A 20,838-nucleotide genomic window follows, 5' to 3' on the forward strand; every position below is an offset into this window, starting at 1 on the left:
CGTTGCCCTCAGGCAACAGCAAATTCGAAAAGAAAAGGCTTTAACAATATATTACACAACAGCAACAAAGCTAATGCATGAGAAAATGCAACCTTCAAACCAGCAACATTTTGTAAATACAGACACGGTATTTTATTTTTTATTTTTTTAAATTAATTTGTAAAAATATTTAGTATAACTTTATCATTAAAAATTTTTTTTTGTTTTAGAAGGATATTCTCTTGCATTAAGAGAAAAGCTACATCATAATTTTATGTTAAATTTTGAAAAATTATTGTATAAAAATATATACTATATTTAAACATTCGTCTTGTATAACCATGACCAATTACATTTTTTTAGTAACAATAAAAAAATAACTCTAATCTGAAATTGTTATTGTTATTTCATTTTTTTATCACCCATTGCCTTACAGTAATAAATTCTGTAAAACTTCACACAAACATTAAGACCAATGCTGTTGCGATGTGAAATAGATACAGGCATTACAACTATAAAGTTAACAAATCTCCTATTATTTTTTAAGCGTGCTCTATAAAAAACAAAATATACATACTTAAAAACAAATATCAACATATATTTTTATGGTCTAATTTTTTATAAAAATTTCTTGCATTTATTAAAAAATCATTGTGTAAATTTTTTTCCAATTTTAATTCAACTAATTTAGACACAAATCTATGATCCATGTCTAAACAATTTTGATAGATCCTATGCTCTAGAACAAATTGTTTATGAATTTTTAAACAATATTTTTAAGTAAAGTAGTTAAGTAGCTGTAATCGTCTATTCAAAGCTCTATCATTCTGATTTTCTTGAGCTAGATTTTCATCAGCTTGTTCTTCTTCGCGTTCTTCAAAGTCATTACCGTTGTCTCCATGTCGAATACACAAGTTATGGATAACAAATCCACACATGATAAGCTTAGAGGCATCTTCGACCTTATGCAAACGAATTCCAGTTTTCAAAGCATAAAACCTGTTTTTGACAATTCCAAATCATCGCTCAATTATGTTTCTAGTTTTTCTCTGTGCTATGTTGAAACGTTTTTGAGCTCCGTCTGGATCACCGGGAAAAGGTGGAATTAACCATTCTCGACATGGGTACGCAGAGTCAGCCAAAATTACAGCTCCATTAAATGGAAGCTCTCCAATTTCAAACTTGTTCCATAGGTTGCAATTTCTTAGAACCTAATAGCAGTAAAGTCACAATATTTAAATTTACTGTAAGTTACATTATAATACATTATATTAGTTAGTCTAAGCTACATTAAAATTAGCAATCATAATAGTTCAAATAGCATGTTCAAATATGAACATTCCAAAGAGTGTCACGTACTAGTTGAATAGCCGGCATTAGTGCACTAACAGTTGTAAAATATAACTTAGTGACAGACTTACATGTGCATCATGCCACCTTCCTGGACTGTTAGTCGATGCATAAAATATGGATGTGTCGGGTCCACATACTGCCATTGCATTTATGCTATGGACATGATGGCGATTGATTAGAGAATCTTCATCTGCTTGAGGAGGGTTAGAAAGGAGTATATGAGATCCATCCAGGACACCACATACGCACGGAAAACCTCTGATTTCTATGAACTTCTGTGGAAGAGTGGAGCAATCATTGGGCCACTTTATGATCTCTTGTCGAATCTAATCTTATAGGATAACAATTTTTATCTTTACTAAACTTAGATTTAATTTACTTACTAAAATAAAAATAATAAGCAACTTTATATGACAACGTAAAACTTTCAATAGTTTTATTAACTTAATACACTAACATTTACAATAGCTTCTCCTACACTGTGTATAATACGATAAATTGTGTTAGTGGAGATTCCATGACAGTCTCTGAGAACATGAAAAAAACATTTGTGCCAATAAAATGAAGAAATACCATTATCTGGAAACGTACTGAAATGCTTTTATTTCGCTTAGTATAATGTTGCAAATCATCTTTAAGCCTAGTTTCTAAAAAATCTAATACAGCCCTTGGGACTCGATACTGCTCTCGAAAAACGTTGTCAGAAACATCTTCGTTAAAAGAGCGACCATTAAACTAAAATGAAGTTGAAAAACAAAACAAAAATATAATTTCTGTGCATATTTAGTATGATTTCTGATTTTGTTCGATAACAAATCATTAAAAAAACATCAAAATTTAGTAATTTTAAGTAATGCTTTAAACTCCAACCTCTCGAGGCAATCGGTGGCGAAGCTCATTTTCTGCAACTTCGAAATCTAAATCTTCAAATTTTATTCAAAATTAAATCCATGTTCCTATTTTAATTTTACACAGTTTTTTAAAACACCAAATACTAGAATGTAAAAATATTTATAAAAATAGAATAGTCAGCACAGCCTACTTAATAACTAATAAAATTTATTTAGTAGGCCTACTTAATAAAATTTTTTAAAAAAATTGTTGTTATCAATGACGTATTACGGATATAAAAAGTGCGTGAATTTAAGTGACGTATACGTTTTATGCTTTATAGCAATGGCCGAAAAAAATACAAATAGCGATAAATTCTTCGAGTTTACGCATTTTTTTACGTGTAAATAATTTACTTTAAAAATTGCGTTTTTACGAAAGATTTTTTTTCTCGAAAAAAACTTCGAATTGTTTATAGCATTGGCCCAAGGTAAAAAGTACTGTTGGAGTCAAGCCCTTGAGGCTGAAAAAGCCGAATTTCAGACACTGTATATATATATATATATATATATATATATATATATATATATATATATATATATATATATATATATATATATATATATATGTATGTATATATATATATATATATCAGTCTTCTTCATTTGAAATTTAATTTATTATTATTATTACGCCTAATCAAATAGTGCTTTTAGGTTATTATATTATAACCCATAAACATTACCCGATTAAGGGGGTCTATTTATATTATTTTATAATTTCGGCTCATTTATCCTTATTTTGAGAAATTAACATTTTGTCTAGACGAATATATGGTTATAAATTACGAATAACACACATTTATGAAAACAATGTTAAATTTTGAAAGTAAACATTTCTTAGGTATAAAAATGAAATACTTTTACTATTATGAAAAACTATATTTGTCTACAACTGTCTTTTATCAAAACTGTGAACCAGAGCTGATATGACAAATCCATCAAGTGTGGACATGCAGACACACTTCCGCAAAATATCATGTTTTTGCATGACACAATGAGTAGAAATGGCACCTTTGGCGTAAGAAAAATAAATCAGCATCCTTTGAATGAATGCACAAAATCTGTAGAAAAATTGTCTAAAGAATGCTGTTTTGAATTTAACGCAATAAAATTGATCACCAACAACTTTTTTATCAAATGCAAAACTTGAGTTAGTTATAAATCAATCATCTTAAGCAGAAATACCAAAGGGTGTTTCGGTGTTTGATGAAAATCATTCGGCTTGTCGAGTCTTTGGCTATATGTATCAATGGATTTCTCGCCTTACTAATCATTTTTTCAATTTTTGAAGATAATTTTCAAACTTAAATGCAGAGAGTATATCAAGAGAAATACATAATTCCGAACATCTTCACAAACGTGCAAAAGACTATGTACATTGAGACACAAAATAAATGTCCATACACATCTACTGAATTAGTTACAAAGTATCTTAGAAGTTGCTCTGCATTCTGAAGATTAGAGTTGCGAATAGCATTATCACTTTCGCCCAGGAATCTTTCAGTAATCGCACAGAATTTTTACTAATCAAGCGGAAACATACTCATAAAACCAATAAACTCAACATTATCTAATGAACTTTTACGTACCTGTTTCTCCAAAAGATCTGGTCTATTCTTAAATTTCTTCATGGTGTGAAAAAACAATACGATTTTTTTAAACTCTTTACAACTATTGTACACGTTTCGCATTAGTGCAAACCACAGTGACTAATGATTCCTTTACGCATTGCTCTGGTAGGAGCATCGCAAACAAATGCATAGACAGTAACAATGTAATCAATATTATTAACCTAAAGAGCATTATGTTGCAAATCGTTTAACTCATCTACTAACGTATGCAAATACACATCACATGATGGCTTTTTATTCCCACAAAATAAACCAACAACAAATGGTTCCATTCCTGAAATTGAAGCAAGTATTGGCCATAGTTAGGTAGAGTTTGATTTGAACAAAGGTATGCCATCAATATTGAAAGTTTAAAGTTCTTTGATTGATTTATAAGAAATTTGTTTTGCAATCTGTGTTTTTAAACCTAAATAAATGTAATCACCATAGCCATCAATATTGATACTTGCAATTCATCTTTTTGATTTTAATAATGTTCCAGAATCAATAGGTACACTTTAATTACACTCCAAAACCAACACTAATGCACCATTAATACATTGTCCTGTAAATCTATTTTAAGAGCCCAGTGACGCAGTTTAGAACATTAGCTTTCATCAAAATACTATTGTCTATCTTCTTTATTACCAAAGAAACACTTTCTGAGGAATTTAAAGAAACATGTATTTCACTGTGCAATTATTCAAATCACTTTCGATAAACAGAAAATCATTATCTTCTACATCATTTAAAATATCTGTAAAAGTATTATCACTATTTTTTTTCCTTGTTATATGATATATCAAAAAAATATATATCATATTGGATTATAAAAAATATATCGCATAAATGTTAATATATCGAAAAAATGTTATTATATAGCAAAATGTTAATATATCGAATATATCAAAAATAAATATTATAATATATCGAAAATATTGTAATATATCAAAAAATATATCAAAAATAAATATTATAATATATTAAAAAATATATTGAAAATATTACAATATATATTTTTTTACATTTTGTTAAAATATATTTATACGAAATTTATAAAATTATTTAATTTTGCGCTGTATTTTTTCTTCTATATACACGTTTAATTAACTTTACTTTTTTACACAATTGTAATAATTATTTAAAATAGTATTTTGTGCCTCTTAACACTACCTTACTTTTACACCTTATTTGTCTTAATTGCATATCTTACTTAGTAGACCTACTTTACTTTTCGAGTATTTTTTTCTTCATTTTAACTTGCTTATTTTTCCTGCTTACTGACTTTTTTTTTTTTAATAAAAAAATTTTGTGTCCCCGACACCGCCTTACTTAGCCTTACTTAATCATCTTACATACTTATTGTCTTACTTATGAGTAGTATTGTCTTACTTATGAGTGTTAACTTGCTTACTTATTTTCCTGCCTACTAACTTATTTTTATTTCTTAATTTTTTTTTGCATGCTTAATTTTTGCCTGCTTACTTATAACTTCCAAGACAGACATTTTAACTGACTTATTTTTCTTGCTTAGTGACTTGTTTTTTATTTGTAAAAAATTTTGTGTCCCCAACACTGTCCTACTTAGCCTTACTTATTCATCTTAATTACTTATTGTCTTACTTATTAGTAGGCCTACTTTTTTTATTTAACCGCGGTTAACTTGCTTACTTATTTTCCTGCTTGCTAACTTAATTTATTTCTTACTTATTTTTTTTTTTTTGCATGCTTATTTTTCGCCTGCTTACGTTATAACTTTCTAGACAGACATCACCAAGTCTAGTGCGCTCACTATGACTATAGTGTTTTTACATATAACTTTCTAGACAATACATCACTAAACCATACGGTTATAGTGTTTTTACATTTAATGACATGATAAAGATCGAAGTTTAAGGGCGAAGCTGAGATTTGAACCCACGAACGGTTCATAAATGGCGATTACAACATAGTGCAGAATGCGAACGCACTATGCTACGTATACGTGATGTGTTTATGTACTTTGAAATCTTTTAAATTATTGTTTCGCTCTAAGAAAGAGAAAAGTTATTTGTTTTTCTAAACACTTTTCTCAGAAATCATTACTCTTTAAAGAGAATGAATAGAAAAAGAAAAAGCGTTTAATAAAGCTGAACAAACATTAAAGTTTATTAAAGTTTTTTTTAATTATTTTGATCAGAAATAGAAAAAATTTTTGTTATAACATATATTTAATATTTCTTTCAACTACATAATTCTTTTGTATTAATTTATAAAAAAATAAATATAGCTGAGCAAACATTACTTGTTTTTTTCAGATAAATAGCAGTTTGTTTTGAAAAAATATTAATTCGCCACAATGAACACAACAGAAGTTATCACTATATTTGATGATAAGGAATTGGAATTCTATGAAAGGGTGTTAAAACCAGGCGGAGTGCCTATTGAAGATTTTATTGCGGCCTATGATATGGTCATGGATTCGATGAAAGAAAAAGAAATTGATGTGATTGATTTGTGAAGATTTTGACGTGAAGATTTGATGTGAAGATATTGTTAAACATGTCAAAGATAACGTTACTCAAGTCAAAGATAAGGTTGAAAAAGTCGAAGATGAAGATTCAATCGACTTTAAAGTTACAAAGGTAAATATTTTTTAACCATAAAAATAAGTTTCGCTTTTTTTTTATTTTCTTTCACTTTTTTTAGAGAAACAAAAAGAAAAGAAAGTAAAAGCTATAAAGCACGGAACCATAAAAGAAAAATTTTATATCTTTTAAAAAAATACGGCTTTGATAACCAGTGTGTAACATTATTAATATTTTTTTTTTTTACAATTTTTTTGAGAATATATTTAGTTTTTGGTTTAATTTTCTATGTATATAATTTTCTTCTGTTTGTCGCCAACGTTTTGTTTTTTTACCGACTCTTCCCAGTTTTCGATTTGTTTTGTCATCTTTATATTTTTTATTTGAATAACGTTTGCACATAACTATGTTTTTACAGTTGCTAGGAAGATTTTGTTGAAGAGTAATCGGATTATTTGTTTGTGTTAATTTTGAAAACTTTATACGTGGCACCGTCCCTTTGATCGCGCCATATATTCTAAAAATAAATTTTTTATTTAAAAAATATTCAAGTTGTTTTTTTTTTTTCAAAATATAAAAAGTTACCGGCTGTTACTGTAGTTCTAGACGTATATCTTATTTTTGCCATCAATAGAACTATTTAAAAATTTTGTGTTTTTCTTTTATATATATATATATTTTTGGCAGTAACAATATAACTTGCTTTGTTTAGAATATAAAAATGAGTATAAATTCGAGAAGAGAATCGGAAAAAAATATTGAAAATGTTGTGGGTGCTCGGTGGAAAGAAATAGCCAAATATTTTGGATTTTCTGATAATACCATAGAAATCATTGCTCACGATTACTTGCGTATTAACGATAAATTTTCAAGAGTATTTCAATTATTATTTCAACGCGAACAACACGAATGGGCAATCATAAACATTGTAAACAGTTTAAAAATATGGCTAAACGATGAAAAAAACCGTCTTAAAGGCGACGAACTGTTTATAAGCAATTTAAACGCGTTGATTATTAAAGTTGATAATTAATAATTAATAGATTATTAATAAAATTTTGTAATTTTCTCGGAAAAAATCTTTCTAAATTTTTTTTTCGAAAAATACCTTTAATATTTTCTCAGAATTTTATAAATGAAAATCATTTTCTCTTTAAATTTGTTTTTACAGTTTACTGTCGTTTTTTATTTTAATCCGATCATTTAATTTGGTCGTTTCACACTTGTTTAATAAATATTTACTTTTTTTATATAAGTTTAAAGTTTAGAAAAAAAAAATATTTAATACTTGAAATTTTCAATTAAAAAAAATGGAACCATTAATCAAGTAAGTTTTGTTTTAAAAATGTTTTTTTTTTTATATTTTCTTTTTCAAAAATGAGCTTATAAATTAATTCTTTAGTCACAAAAACACTGAAAAAATATGCTGCTGTTATTGTGGAATGTTGCAAAGTATCGAGAATCTGCTTGATAATCAACAAAACTGTTTGGAAAAAATCAATTCGACTTCTTGCTTTTGCTGTGGAATCAATGTAAATAATTTAGAAACGCACGAATGCCGATATGAAAAAATTCAACCAAGCACCTTTTTGTGTTTATTATGCGTCCATCAAATACCAACTGAAATAATGGCAAACCATGTCACAGATTGTTTATCACATTTAGAAGAAAGATTAATAATAAAGGCAACTAAAAATATAAACAAAACCATAAACTCAAACACAAATGTCTTTAACAAAATAATCAATAACTGTATGCTTTCACTTTCCAATTCAAACAAACAAATTGCTTAACTGACAAGTTTGGTCACTAGTAAAAATAAAGAATTTGAAAATTATGTCAAAAGCTAAACGAAAAACTTGACAAATTTGATAAACGAAAAAAATAAAGAAATTGCAAATTTAAAATCTCTTGTTTGCGATATGAAAATATCTAAAGAAAATTTTCCAATCACTGATACTCAAATTATCAAATGTATGGGTACGAAATTGCTGAAAAAAAAATGGCTATTTACTTTCAACTTTTAAAATCTCCACATGATAACGTTTTAAAATGGCCGTTTAAAAGAAGAGTTATTGTTACTCTGCGAAATAATGTTCACGAAATGAAAAAGGAAATTTCATTTGGTAATTATAACCAAGGTCAACTTGAAAATGCCGGATATTGTCGATACTCTTACCACCCTGTTCATGAATATAATCCGGCTATCGGATATACAGAATTTATTAATCACGAACATTTGAAAATTTTTATTGTAAACAACTTGTTGTATATATTAATGTGTCTCTTGAAAATCACATTTAAATAATTTTTTTTTAATTCTATTAAATAATTGATATTAAAACTTTTTTATTCTTTAGCAAAAAAAAAATGATTTAAAAATATTTCAGAGAACTTGCAGATCATCTTACGAGTGACAACACACGTAGTTTAAAATTTTGTCTACCTATACCGCTCCGTTTGAAGGAACAAATAAAAGATGGCATTGATTTAATGGAACACTTTAACACATATTCCGTTTATCACGACAACAAAGAATTCATATCACCTGAAAGCAAATTCAATCTTTTATTAAAAATGTTAGCAATAATCGGAAGAACGGATTTATATATAAAATATAAGAAGAAAATTCCTCAACTGCCAACATATGAAGACTGGAAAAATTTATCAAATGATCAGACGCCAAAAGCAGCGATAATTGACGGACAACCAAACAAAAGCGATTACTATCCGGCCGAAGTTGTGGTTGCTAAACAAAAAGAACTCTTAAATATTTATAACAAATGATACTTTAAAATATTAAGAATAAATATTAACTTTCATTTTTGTTGTTATTCACACACAGTATAATATATATTATAATTATTATTTTAATTATTTTTGTCATTTTTTTTTGTTTTAGAATCAACTAAAAAAAATGCTCACAAAAATAAGGTAAATTTACAAACACATTCAAACGTTTTCAGAAAATTTCAAAGATAAGTTATCAAACTGCTCTGAAGATTCTTTGCCAACGCTGAGATTAGCAAATTTAAATCAAAATTGAACAAAGAAAAAAACCAAAAAAGAAAATATGACAGAGAAAGAAAGGAAGACTCTTAACAGAAAATACAGCAGCAATTTATTTGTTATCAAACACATGATGATATACAATGTTACAATTCTTGTTCGATCAGTGTCAGCCCGTCCGGGTAGAAAAAAAAGTTGAAATAAAAACGATAAACCGACGATAAGCAAGGGTCCGAGAAAGGAGAGTATTAAACCGAGGGATTAAAGTGATGAACGGATTAAAAAAAGTTTCCCGGTTTCAAAAAAAATGACGCGCATGCGCGCAGAAAAAAGAACAGGTGTCAAAAATATTTATCGAAAAAAAAAGGTTACAAACGAAATGGATTCTGTTCCCTAAAAATAGGGTAGTGTTTTTTCGTCCAATTTTCAAACGTTATGTTTGGGTGACGTTTTTTCCGTACGTGACGAAAGAATGATATAGTTGGAGTTCGTCAACAAATCGTTTGTTATATAATTTCGCCATTTCTATAACGAGTAATACTTCTTCTTCTGGCAAAATAAGAATTTCTATGTCATCATTTGAATTTCCAGACATTGTATTAGTTAGCTAAAAAAAATTTATTTATGAAAATATATTTACAATAAAAATCTCAATAAAAAAAGTACAATAAAATGACCATAAAAATTACAATAAAAAAAGATTATAATTTAGGTATAGAAAAATTTATTTTTATATATTCATTTATAGATATTTTTTTTTTATTGTTTATATTGTGCAATTCGTCTTTTAGACATTTTTCATAGTCAAGGCCGCGTAGTGGTCTCTTTAATTTCAAATTTGGCAGTTGAAATTCGTACGCTGGAGCATCAAGTTTGTCTTCCTAGTTTTCAACATCATTTTTATACATTTTTTATTTATAACTAAAAAAAAAGAATGTTAGTATAAATTGGTATAAAAAAAATAATAAGGAATAAAACGAACACAAAAAAATGGGATAAAATATATACATATTTCTAAATAAAAAAATACAAAAAATTATTTTTTTTGAAGATGACAACTCTGGCATAAGCCACATTTTTTTATGCAAAAGTAGCATCGGTTTACGGAATTCGAATGTAGCAAAGAATGGTTTTGTAATGTAAAATAGTAGGAGTACATGGCTGTAAAAAAAAAAATTAGAATAATAAATAAATAATTTAATGATATAAAAAAAAAAGAAAACAGAAAAAAATATACCTTTCATTTGTTTTCTTATTTTTTTATTAGGTTTTCTGGTGCTGTACCCATAGGTTTTCATTTTATTAGTTTGTCTATAAATATAAAATGTTATTTTTATAATGTACAAAATTATTTTCGTGAATATAATAATATTGAACTAATGCCCATTGAATGTATTTTCTAATACAATTTAAAAAAAAATCAAGTTCTACATTTTTAATGTAATGATTATTATAGTGCGATCTAAACATTTCGTATAAAGAATATATAATTTTTCTTTGTAACCATAAAATAAATTATGATCGATTAAAGAACTAAATTCACAAATATAAAAAAAGTCAACATCAGAACTGTTTTCATCATAACGAAAATATAAATATCCAAGCTGATCTTTTAATAATTCAAATTCGATTTTAATTCTTCTAACAGCCAATTTTCTTTTACATAATTCTTTTAACGTTTTCAAGTCTCGATCTATGTTATTTTTTGTTTCGGATGTAAACCAACTAACAATGTGGATAATGTCGTATTTATAAAAGCGTTTGCTTCTTTGCATTTTTTTTTATTAGTTATTCAAAAAAAAAAAATTAAAAAAATTGATTAACAATATTAAAATGAATAAAACAAGATTCAGTAGTATAAAAATATTGTTCTTTGGACCAATTTATATATTCCATAATTAAACGATATAATTTTCGCATTAGACGTATTCCAGCTGTTTATGTGGATCAGCAAAACAGGATATTTCTGTGAAAAGTAAATGAAATAAAGTATAAAGTCTTTAAAGATAAAAAAAGGATAAACGTTTACTTATAAAAGGTAATTGATAATAGGTGTAAAACAATAATCGAATATTATCTCGATCTCTCCATTTGGTGAGTGGTAGTTAGGGTGGTCTTTAAAGCAATAAAAATTTTTTTTTTTGAAATGTTAAGCTCCCACCCTTTTAAAATGTTCCTTTGGGTAACAGGAGAGCCTGCAAAAAATATTTATGCAATCAGACAGTGTTGTGAGGTCGCCCAGTTTGTCTTTTTATAGGGTATAGCAAACATGAACACCGATTACGATTATTCCGAAAAGAGTAATTGACTGAAGTGACAGTTCAACAGTATTCTTATTAGTGTTTGTAACTCATAGTTAATGTAATGGCAGTGTAGAGATATACTATTACTAGTGTAGTGTGTTGTAATTGTTCAATGTTCAAAATCACCACAGTAATGACTAAATTAGCAGGCCTATAAGACAGTCTGTGCCTGCAGTGTTGACTTGAGGCAATCCGGGTAGCGACGTCGGTGATCGGCCACAACTTGCAGAAGGAATTGGAACTGGTCCTCATCATGGATTATGAGTTTATTTAACTCCTGCACAAGGGCTACACCCCGTTCAGCATTGTCATGTGTGACCAGAAGTTTGTTCACAATTGTTGTGCTTTGCTTGTAATCATCTCTGCCTTCCCATGTTTCGGGGTCCGCGCACAAGAAATCAGAACCAACGTGGAGACTGCTGAGAAGATCACGAGTGTTTGAAGTTACGAAGTCCTCTAAGTTGTGTTGCGATGACTCGCTGGCTTTTAGAATGATTCGTTTTGGACCAGGTTGAACAGATTGTTTGGACTGTAGTGCATCCACCATGTTTCGTTTTGTCTCGGATGAAACGTTTGGATCGAAAAAGGCAAGGCCCACTAAATATTCCGACAGATACCACAAGTGATGTTCAAGCTTCTTGCAAGTAGCTATGGCAATTTTTTCGTCAAACTGCCTGTAGCTGTAGAGATTCTGAAGCAGTTAAAGGTCATTACGAGGAGCGCTGGCAGCCAGTGGTGCAGTGAACCAGGCTTTCAGATATATGATGACTGTGAAGACGCACATCTTACGGAGGCCTTTCTCTTCAAATGCTGTGAGCTTAAATTGTGACCGGAACATCCAGACTTTGAGTGAGTATATAACTTTCGACATCCATCTAGCGTGATGCATGGCACCTGGTGCCATGAAGTTGATTCCACGTGCAGAATCGGGTGAACCTCCGTGGAAGATGATGGACAGCTGGAGGAGTTCACGATAGTCGTCTCGCACTGACTCACGGAGCAACTGGCTATGAGCAAGTTCCAGTGTTTCCTGCTTCACTGCGTACGGAATTTCACCCAACTCTAAGCCTGTCTCATACTTTGTCTGATCCAAAACGGACCATTTCTGCTGAAATCTTTTAAAAAGCAGAACCTCTGGGGCAGACGAGGGGGTAAGGCTTGCTGTAAATGCAGCTCCGGCCAACAGCTCCATTATATGATGGCGACATGCCAAGTACAGCAAATCCTTGCCAAGTGCTCGCTCAATTTCAACACAGGCCCCAATGTGAATTCCAGTATTTGAGCTGGTTGTGTCGAAACACATTCCAATAACACGATCTTGGACTCTCCACTCTTGAAAGTGCTTGGACTACCGCTGACGCCTGATTTTTTCCTGTTCCACCAACCATCTTGCTTACCTTCAACAACTGACAGACATCAAAACCTGTAACTATTATTGGAAGGCGGTCAACATGATCTTTGCCACAAAGATCCTGCATTAACTTGCCATCCCAATGTACTGTCAACGGTACATCACTTGACAAATTGTTCTTCAAAGCTGCTGTAATTTCCGACCAATATCTCTCACGTCCACGCTTTATAGTGCTACGGTTTATACTGAGGTCGCTGATGTCATATCCCAAACTTTGAGCAGTTTCATCAATGACGAAAGTGGCTTTCCTGTCGCTCATTTTGGTGCGATCTAATGCAGCAGCTAACTGAGGTGTTATTACTTTTTTCGTTGCTCTTATTTTTTTTTTTGGTAGAGTACAGAACTTATGCGCACTGAATTCACCATCATCATCGATGCGCTCTTCTTCACTGATGTAGTCTTTTTCATCCAACACTGCACTGGCTGAAGCCTGAGCCCATTGGTCCTTTGCTCGTTTTCTTCTAGCATTTTTCAGCTCAGTACGCTTTGCCTTCCGTTCTTCCTTGGCTACCAGTGCTGTGTCGATTGAGCCCATATAACCTCGTCGACCAGGTTCCCGCTGTGCGGCAAGAAACTCGAGATCTTCCTGGATTTTTATCATCGTGACAGCGTTAGCGTGAGCGATATCAAGGAGATATGTTCATTTTGCCACAAAATTGGGTTTCATTTGATGTATGCGACTCCGACTGGCGTGTTTTGTGCTTTTTCAGAGTTGACGATTCCTTATACAGTAGCTCCAACTTGGCAATGGCATGATCCTTCCGGCAAGTTGGATTACGAGCAATGTTTCAGACTTTTGTCACCTCTTCAATCACATAAGATGATGCTTGGCGTGTTGTGAGTCCAAGATCGAGATGATGATGACAGAAAAGCCCTAGTGCTTCACCATTTGATGCAAGGCGGATGCTGGAAACTGCAGTAGTTGGTTCACCCAGGTGATATAGTGCCGACTTACTACGTGTTGTCATGTTTCGCCTACAAAGTGAAATAAAGAACAAATAAAGTTCACACAGTGCGATGGGACATGCGTTAGGCTCATAGGCTATTTCTTAAAATGATGAAATGGTCAATCGCTCATGAAATTCATATTAATTGTAGAAAGTGTTGAGTGATGCAAAATTAATAAGTAGTAAATTGCTTTCAATGCATAAAAAAAATTACAGCAATTGATTTCTATGTTTCATGAACAAGTTTCATAAACTAATTTTTTCTTTAAATAAGTTAAAATAACATTTATAGAACATGCTTGGGCGACCTCTAAACATCAACCAAATGTATAAATATTTTTACACAAACATCTTATCATATAAACGAACAATTCTAGGGGGTGGGAGCACAACATTTCAACTTTTCATTTTTAAGGACCACCCTAGTGGTAGTTTGACTTTATCGAATAAACAAACAATTTTTTCTCGCAATTGATCAAATTCAAATTAAATTCGTTCTTGTGCCAATCTTCTTTTACATAAATCTTTCAAAGTAAGTTGTGATTGATTTTCGTGGACAAATTTGTTTGTTTTATCCAATGTAAAATTATCAAAAAGATAATAAGGAAAATGTCGTTCTTCTGGGGTAAACCAGATGAGTGTTTGTTGTTCAAAGTTTCTAATGTAAGAATGAATGTTCTCTAAATAACGACAAGCTTTTTTTGTTTCTTTGTCTATTTCTATAAACTTTTTTTCTCGTGCCATTTGTTTATGAAGTTTTTGTAAAAAGTAGCGAAGTGAAGCTTCTTCTTTACGAAGTATATCTCCAATATTGCCCCAGTTGCTGCCCATTTTTTTAATTAGTTGTCTAAAAAAAAAGTTTACAAATTGAGTTAATACAATAAAAAAATAAATGTTTTGGAAAAAAATTATAGTTTTACAAGTAAAAAAACTATAATTTTTTCCTAAAAAAAGTTTTTAGATGAATTCTGGTTCTTGGGCATTTTCAGGTGCTTCAGCTGGTTCTGGTACAGGATTATAAAAATAAAATAGTTCTTCTTGTTTAGCTTCTATGACCGCGCTTTGATATACTGCGTTCGGTGGTGGTAAATTTTTAACGACGCTTTCTTCATAGGTAGGTAGTCGAGGAATTTTGTTTTTATATTTAGTGACAATATCATTACGATGAATCGCATTGCATAATATAAGTAAATATTCCAATTTGCTTTCTAATGTTTCGTAAATATGTCCACGTTCGCTTTGTATAGTGTTATCTTTAAAGTATGCTATAATGTCCAAACCATTTTTTAAAGTTTCTTTGATTCCAAAAGGTATTTTAAGCATAAATTTGATCGATTTGACATTGGCAATGGTTAGTTCCAGACTGATTTCTCTGAATATTTCAATTGTGTTCATTTTTTATTAGTTAATCTAAAAAAATAATGATTAATAATGTTAGATAAAGTACAAAAAAAAAACATATAAAAAAATAGCAATGATAGAACAAATACATTTTTTACATAAAATATATTATTGAATAGTAATCGTGATAAATAAATTATTGTTAATAATAAATTGTTTTAGTTCTTCGTGTGAAATAAAATTCTTATAACCAACAGCTACATTATATTCAGCAGTAGGTTTATCAAAAGAACTATCGTCTAACTAAGTTGAAGATAATTATTGTTGGTAGTAGTACGAGTAAAAATGTGATCTTTATCTCTCAAGGTTATATTGACATTTTTGGTAAAAGGCCATTTTAAAGCATCGTCCAGATCACCTCTTAATAATTAAAAGTAAATGGCTAGTTTGCTTATGTCGGTACTTCGAGTATAAACTTTTATACGATAACGGTAACCTTCTGATGTGTAAACTGGTTCATTATAAAATGGTTCATCTGATAATAGCCTGAGGTTCATTTGATCAAGTTTGATAATTTGCGTGTCTTTAAAAATGTGTTGTATTACCTTTACTTCTTTAGGTTGTTGAATGGATTTTTTTAAAGCTAAGAATTCTGTGCTGTTTTCTTCTACGATATGATAAAGTTTTGTTATTTCTTGTTTGAGTTGTTCTGTATCTTGTTGATTTGCTAAAACCAACATGTTGTCATAAAAGAGACTTTTTAATTCTGCCATTTCTTTGTTTATTTCTGCTAGGGTTTGATGAAGTTTGTCATTTTCTTCTTTTAGATTTTTAATTTCTTTTTCTTGAAGACTCTTCATTTTATTCATGATTTGATTAATAGAAAGATTTAAATAATTTAAATTTTTCTTTTCGTCTAGAATAATTTGGTTCAAATAACGATTTTGTTGTTCTTTATAATATTGAAAGCAGATGACAGAGTGTTCATAATAATCTTGATCATCGACTTTGGTATTACAAAAAAAACATATTTTTTGTATATCTAGTAATTCATAATCACATTCATGGTTTAACAAATCTTGTACCATTTTTTTACACGTAAATCATTCGTGGGAGTATTGTTATGTAGAACAATCTGTTTGATGATGTAAAAGTTCTTCTGCACTAAATTCTTTGTCGCAAAAACAGCAAGGATATATGTTGTCTGCCATTTTTTTTATTAGTTGCTGAAAAAAAACAATCATTTATATAAAAACTATAAAAAAAATATACATGTCTTTTTTAACATAAAAGAATTAATAAATAAATAAAATTACTCAATAAAAAATATAAATGAGGTTTGTTTCAATATCTTTAATATCTGGTTCTTTGAATATATCGTTGAATGTTATATTTTCTATTGCCATGTTTTCTTTTTCTTCAAAGACGTCTCTGAATCCAGGAAACATATCTTCAAAATCATTATTATTATTTATTTTTAATTAGTTGTCTAAAAAAAAAAAAAGATATATTTACAAATAAAAAAAATTACAAAAAATAAGTTTTTTGATTGCAGATTATAAAGATCAATCTTATTTTATCGCAACTGTTCGTCTTATGGTGTGATATGATCACGAAGGTGAAAAAATTTATAAAAGTTCGGGTAAATTGTCCAGTTTATTAATGACGTCCAAAATATATTGTTCCCAATCCATTTCATTAAAGATCTCATGAATTTCTTTTTCTATTTCTTGCACTTCTTTTTCCATTTCTTCTTCTAACATTTGTAATTTTAGTTCTTCAATATAATCTGTTTCTTCTTCTTCCATTTCTTGCACTAATTGTTCTAAATATTTTTCATAACCTTCTTCTGTTAACTCTTCCATTTCCATTAGTTCTTGCAAATCTTGTTCTTCTTCGTTTGACAATAACAAATCGTGGTAGCATATAGTACCCTCATTAATATTTTCTCCATAACTAAAAGAAAAAAATAAAAAATGTATAAAAATATAAAAATGTATAAAAAAGAAAAAAACGAGAATAGGCTTACCATCCACAGTTTTTGATATATTGATAATTGATATATTGTTTCATTGTTTTAATATATTATGTTGCTAAAAAATAAAAAAAATTACAAAAAATTATTGCATTATAAAATTTTTTACTATAGTCGCTCTTAAATAACGTAAAAGTGTATTATTAATTACTAAAAAATAAAAAAATTACAAAAAATTATTGCGTTATAAAATTTTTTACAATTTCCATAGTCGCTTTTAAATGACCTAAAAGTGTAGTATTAATTTCATATGTTATAACATCATTAGACCAATCCCATAAAGCTTGATAAAAAGCACGAGCTACTTCGAGTTCGGTACCTTTTCTTTGAAATATTAAGTTTAAAAGTCTCATCATTCTTTCATTAATGTTAGGGTAATCATATTGTATGCATTCAATTTCTCGTTTTTCATAACCAAGATAACTTGCTAAAATTTCCCATCGTGATTGTAAATGTGCTGCTGTTTTTAGTTTTAATTGCGTATAATTCATTATTTTTTTTGCTATAAAATATAAAAAATTTAATATAAATAATTTACATTGTTGTATTTTATATAAAAGTTCTTTATCATTGTCGTTTTTTTCCCAGTATGATAAAATTGCATATATATGATTTATTGCTCTTTTTTTGTCTTTATATTGGAATACAAAAAGAATTAAAATTTTTTTTATTTTGTCAAAGTTTTTAATGTAATCTTGATTGATTTTCTTCATATCGTTTCTTTTAAAGCCTAGATTGATTGCCAATGGTTTCCATTGTTGATTTAATTCTTTTGAGATTATATTAATAATTGGTTTGATCATTTTTTTATTCTATTAAAAAAAAAGTTATCATAAAATTTTAAAAAAAAATATAAACAAAATTAATATAATCACAAAAAAATTATATACAAAAAATGATACAATATTCACAAACTGTTCGTGTATATTTATAAATTTTCCGGATCTGGACTTTCTAAAAAAAAAAGACAGAGAATATTAAAAAATTATTTATATTTTTTTATAAATAAAAAAAAAGGAACAAGTTTAACTTACGAGGAGAGTAGTCCCAGTGCGAGGGACCGACTTCTCTATCGCGTGTAATTATGTGTCTTTCTTGAACACGTTCGAGAAATTGATTCAGTCTTTCCATGTTTTTATCTATAATAAAAAAAAGTTTTTTTATAAAAAAAAGAATTGATTATTTTTATAAAAATAATATGAAAAAATTACCTAATGCAGCTGAGTAAGGTTGTACATGTAAGAAGGGGATTTTTTTTCCATTTTGAATTATGTAATAATTTTTAAAAATCCATCATGAAATACTCCAAAACGTACTTTATTAATGGTTATGTATTTCATTTTTTTACTAAAAAATAGGAGTTGTTTTTTATATAAAAATACCATGTTGTTTTTTTGTATTTAGTTATAAATATAAAAATAATATTTTTTTATAAAAATGCCTAAAATAAGATATACTCCTAGATCATTAAACACTGTCAATATGGCACGTAGTAAAACAACAGTTCCTAGAACAAAAAAAGCAGTTCAAACACAAACAAGTACAAAACAAAGTTCAACATCGACACAGACTGAAAATCAGTATTTACCGAGCAATTGTAAAAGAATATTATCGTGTTTACGAAGAACAAATAATCCTTATAAAGATAATAAAACAAATCGTAAACTTGGAAGAGTTGGTAAAGGAATAAAACGCTGGGTTCATACCGCCGAATCCAAAACATACGACGACAAAATAGACAAAATAATATATTTATATATAAAAAATTATAATTTTAAATTAAATGCTTTATTAATATTGTATTTTAATTTCCTGAGTCTTCTAATTTTTTTATTATTATTGATTGTTTTCTAAAAAGAAATAAAAATAAAAGGTTTTAAAAAAAATTTATTTTATTGAAAAAAAAATTTTTTTTTAAAATAACTTACTCTTTTTTTCAAAATATTGTTTTCTTGAGTTGGTGTTGGTTCTTTGAGTTGAGTTGGTGATATTTCTTGTAAATCTTCTAAAAATTCTAACGGTGGTTCGTTTTCTGTGTTTGACTCTGTGTTTGTTTGTACGTACGATTTGTCTGACCGATTGTTAATTAAGAAATGAATTTCATCATGTACATCATCGAAAATATTTACATCACTAAATCCTAATTCATCATCTTCGATCACTATTACTTCTGGACCGTCAGGATCATCGTTGGTACTTATTTCCACCTCGTTTTCTTTAAAATTAATTTTTTTCGCAACAACTTCATCATCCATAAAGTATTTCGTTTTTTTGACAGAGCGTTTCGTAAATGTTTTTGCCATTTTTGATTTTGTTAACAAAAAAACACGCTTTTTTATGTATAAAGTTTAATCTCTACAAATTAACGCAAAATAATAGCTAAAGTGATGCAACTTTATGCAATGAAAAGAAAATGCTGTGTCATGCTAGTTAAATTTAGAAAATTTTAATACCGCTTTTATAAACAAGATTAAAAAGATTAAAATATGGAGTAAACAACTTTTTACAAACTCTCCGAAGAAAAAAAACTCTGCGTAAAGTGTTAAAATAACATGTTAAATAAATTCAAAACTTTATGAACCAACACGTCGACGTAGCATAGTGCATTCGTTCACCGCACTATGTTTCAATCGCCATGTCATTAGACCGTTGTGGGTTCGACTCTCGTTGAAGGTAGTAGAAAGTTTAGAAAGTTATATGTAAACACGGTGGGTAGAAATACTCGTCGAGTAATGTCTAGAAAGTTATATGTAAACACAGTGGGTAGAAATACTCGTCGAGTAATGTCTAGGAAGTTATATGTAAACACGGTGGGTAGAAATACTCGTCGAGTAATGTCTAGGAAGTTATATGTAAACACGGTGGGTAGAAATACTCGTCGAGTAATGTGTGAGTGTGTGAGAACGAGTGAGCGCACGAGTGTGTGAGTAAGCAGGCTAAGGACTAAGGCAGGATTAAGTAAGTTAAGTAAGGACTAAGTAAGTAAGTAAGAAAAAAATACGGCCGTATAAAATATAAAGACTGTAAGAAAAAAACATAACTAAGTAGGCCTACTAAGATAAAGTAAAGACAGAATAAGTAAGGTTGTGTCAGGGTGACACTATGTTTTTTATCTTGTAAAAAAAAAGATATAAAAAAATACAAGACAAAAAAAAGGTTAAAGTCAAAAAAGTTAAAGACAAAAAAAAAAAAATCAAAAAATGTCTGCAGATGATATTGATTTTTCCCGTATGATTGTAAGACGGAATTTATTTTCAACACCTTCATATAAAACCAATTTGAGACCCAAATATTCATCTAAATTACCTAAATATACAGTAGATGAAAAATGGACTTTTCATAGGGATGCTTTTTTTGAATTTTTTGATAGGACCTCTTTTGATGAAAACG

The 20,838-nt window shown here is 29.1% G+C and overlaps 1 protein-coding gene across 1 annotated transcript; it reads right to left on the minus strand.

The window, feature by feature from the left end:
- Window positions 1-595: 595 nt before the first annotated feature.
- On the minus strand, window positions 596-1,851 carry LOC136074705 (putative nuclease HARBI1). The gene is made up of 3 exons (XM_065787047.1): window positions 1,825-1,851; window positions 1,401-1,658; window positions 596-1,190 (listed from the first exon to the last, which is right to left on the minus strand). Exons 1-3 carry the CDS (start codon window positions 1,849-1,851, stop codon window positions 999-1,001), a joined length of 477 nt encoding a protein of 158 aa, XP_065643119.1. The 3' UTR covers window positions 596-998.
- Window positions 1,852-20,838: the final 18,987 nt, after the last annotated feature.

Source organism: Hydra vulgaris, chromosome 01 (genome assembly GCF_038396675.1).
Source record: "Hydra vulgaris chromosome 01, alternate assembly HydraT2T_AEP".
NCBI lineage: Eukaryota > Metazoa > Cnidaria > Hydrozoa > Anthoathecata > Hydridae > Hydra > Hydra vulgaris.